The sequence below is a fragment of the Camellia sinensis genome, chromosome 5, assembly GCF_055761805.1.
Source record: "Camellia sinensis isolate YWXY chromosome 5, ASM5576180v1, whole genome shotgun sequence".
Taxonomy (NCBI): domain Eukaryota; kingdom Viridiplantae; phylum Streptophyta; class Magnoliopsida; order Ericales; family Theaceae; genus Camellia; species Camellia sinensis.
Window position 1 is genome coordinate 25,044,034 of NC_138965.1, and position 3,464 is coordinate 25,047,497.

At 36.7% G+C, this 3,464-nt stretch overlaps 1 protein-coding gene across 1 annotated transcript; it reads left to right on the plus strand.

Annotated features, from left to right (window-relative positions):
- Nucleotides 1–1,494: 1,494 nt before the first annotated feature.
- LOC145791272 (uncharacterized) lies at nt 1,495–2,850 on the plus strand. Its single transcript, XM_082871616.1, has one exon. It carries the CDS (start codon nt 1,495–1,497, stop codon nt 2,848–2,850), a length of 1,356 nt encoding a protein of 451 aa, XP_082727742.1.
- Nucleotides 2,851–3,464: the final 614 nt, after the last annotated feature.

The following is a 3,464-nucleotide window of genomic DNA, read 5'->3' on the forward strand; positions in this document are numbered from 1 at the left end:
GACACAAGGAGGGAAGGCTAACCCCTCCAAATTTGGACTTCAAAACATGATTTTAACCACTGAAAATAATCTAAAATTCAGTGTTTAAAAGCTTGGAAAAAGATAGTTTGAAAGTGGGAAACACAAGTTGAAAAGCCTAACAAACAAGGTACAAAGAAGGGTTAACCAACCTTACCTCAAAATGGCTTCAAACCACAAATTTTAGCCCACTTTGACAGAGTTTTTATAGCCCCAAAACAACTAAAAAATAGTGGGAAAAAGATAGGAAAACAAGTATGCAAAGTAAGTTAACAAAACAAATATTATACCTCTTGAAGAGAAGAGTGATTCTAGGCAACAATTCAAGTCAAAACCAACTTCAAGAGCTCCAAGCAGACCTTAAGGAACCTTAGCTCAAAGGTGATCAAGTTTGGTTGAGGAAGTATAGGCAAGAGTGTAGTGTAAGCTATGAATCATGGACACTCCAAAATTGATGCCGTAGCAGTGTCCGACAAGAGGACACGCCGGGGACACAGGGACACGCCGTGGATACGTACAGGACACGCCAGATGGCGTGTCCCTTTAATTTAATGATTTTTTTAGAAGGGGACACGGCGGGGACATTTCTGGACACGCCATGGGACACGGCGAGGCTCATTTTTGAATTTTTTATATTTATTTGGGGTCAAAGTATAATATTTATAAAGTAAAAAAAAAAAAGAAAAACAACGGGAAGCCCTAATCGAACAACTGAGGAGTAAAGGAGTAAAATCAAACCTGCAAAGACCTTCTCTCTCTCAGTCGAAGCCCTCTCTCTCAGTCGAAGCCCTCTGAAGTTGATCGAAGCTCTGTCTCTCAGTCGCAGCCCTCCGACGTCGATCGCAGCCCTCTGACGTCGATCGAAGCCCTCCGACGTCGATCGAAGACCTCTGATCCTGTCGTCTCAGCCTCTGCTTCAGTCGATCCAGTCGCCTTCGAAGGTAAGCCCCTCTCTCTGCGTCTCTCGCTCTCTCTCTTTCGCCTCTGTCTCCTTCTCTTTCGCTCTCTCTCTCTCTCTCTCTCAGCTTTCGACTGAGATGGATTGATTTTTATTTATTTATTTATTTTATGTTTATATATGTTATATGTAACAGACTCTTTTTTTTATTTATTTTTTATTTTGATATATATTAATAAGACTCTTTTTTTATTTTTTTTATTTTGATATATATTATATGTAAGACTCTTTTTTATTTTTATTTTTATTTTTATTTGTTTATATGTTTATATATATATATATGTAAGAACTTTTTTTTTTAATTATATGTTTATATATATGTATATATATATATATATATATATAAAATTGTATTTAAATTCTGTTTTTTTTTATTTAAACTCTTTATTTAGATGAGGCTGTTTTTTTTAATTATATGTTTAAATTCTGTTTTATTTAAATTCTATTTAAGCTCTTTTTTTTGTTTTTTTTTATTTTTTTATTTATCCTTCTAATGTTAATGTTAATTTATAGGAAAAATGTCTAGTTCAAATTCTGCCAATAACACACCATCTGCCTTTGATGCTGAAGATGATAAGCCACTGTGGAAATATGTGACTAGATTAGAAAAATTTGGTGCAAAGGGGGGGAATTATACTTTTCAATGTAACTTTTGTCGGGTTACACGTAAAGGTTCATACACTTGGGTAAAAGCCCATTTGATGCAAATTAAAAATCAGGGGATAGAAGTGTGTCCAAAAGTAACAAGTAAGGATAAAGCAGATTTTGAGAGAGCAATTGCAGAAGCAGAGTTGAAATTGAAAAACTCTAGGTTGAAGAAAGTCCCATTGCCTCCTCCTAGTTCAAGTGCATCATTAGGTTTATGTTTTAATGAACCAGAGGAGATATATGGATCAAAAAGGAAGAGGTCAACTGCTTTAGGGAGTGGAAGTAGTAGTAACCCTGTTATGAAACCATTTAACATTGGGGCTCGAGAACGACTAAATAGTGAGATAGCTAGAATGTTTTATTCAGCAGGCTTGCCATTTCATTTGGCAAGAAATCCTTACTATGTTAGTGCATTTACTTTTGCTGCAAATAACAACATACAAGGATATGTACCACCTGGGTATAACATGTTGAGAACTACATTGCTTCAAAAAGAAAGGATAAACATTGATAGGTTGTTAGATCCTATTCGAGGCTCATGGAGAGAGAAGGGGGTGAGTATAGTCAGTGATGGATGGAGTGATTCCCAACGAAGGCCATTAATAAATTTTATGGTTGTTACCGGAGGTGGGCCTATGTTTCTTAAAGCGGTTGATTGTTCAGGGGAAACAAAGGACAAATATTTTATTTCCAACTTGATGAAGGAAGTAATTATGGAGGTTGGGCCTAAAAATGTGGTTCAAGTCATTACAGATAATGCCGCAAATTGCAAGGCAGTCGGGCACCTAATTGAAGCACAATTTCCTCACATCTTTTGGACTCCTTGTGTTGTGCACACCCTCAATCTTGCCTTGAAGAATATTTGTGCTGCCAAGAATGTGGAAAATAATTCAGTTGCATTTGAAGAGTGTAATTGGATTAGTGAGATTGTGGGTGATGTGATGATGATCAAGAATTTTATTTGTAATCATTCCATGAGGTTGGCAATGTACAATGAGTTTGTGAGTTTGAAACTTCTTTCAGTTGCCGAGACACGCTTTGCTTCTTCTATTGTCATGCTTAAGAGGGTCAAGTTGATAAAGCAAGGTCTCCAAACAATGGTAATCAGTGACAAATGGAGTTGTTATAGGGATGATGATATTGCCAAGGCCAAGTTTGTGAAGGATAAGTTATTGGATGACTTTTGGTGGGATCAAGTTGACTACATACTTTCCTTTACTGATTAGAGTTTGTGACACCGATAGACCTTCTCTTCACTTAGTATATGACATGTGGGATACAATGATAGAAAAAGTGAAGATGGTGATATATAAGCATGAAGGAGAGCGACTAGAAGATGAGTCTACATTCTATAATGTAGTACATCAGATTCTTGTAGACCGGTGGAACAAGAACAACACACCACTTCATTGCTTGGCACACTCATTGAATCCAAGGTGATTACAACACAATTTACTATTTTTATTAATTTAAGTTTAATATTATTCTTTCACATTTATAATGAGTAGTACTTTTTTTTCATTTTAGGTATTATAATGATGTGTGGCTTCATGAGGATCCAAGCCGAGTTCCCCCACATAGGGATGAGGAGGTTTGTCTTGAGAGAAAAAAGTGCTTGAAAAGGTTCTTTGATGATCCAATGGAGCGCACTAAAGCAAATTTGGAGTATGCTAAGTTCTCAACAAAAGAGGGGCCATTTGCTGACATTGATTCCATTGGAGATAGATGTGATATGGATCCTCATAGTTGGTGGGTTGTTCATGGTGCATCTGCGCCCACTCTTCAATCTTTGGCTTTAAGGCTACTTGTGCAACCTTCTTCTTCATCATGTGCTGAGAGG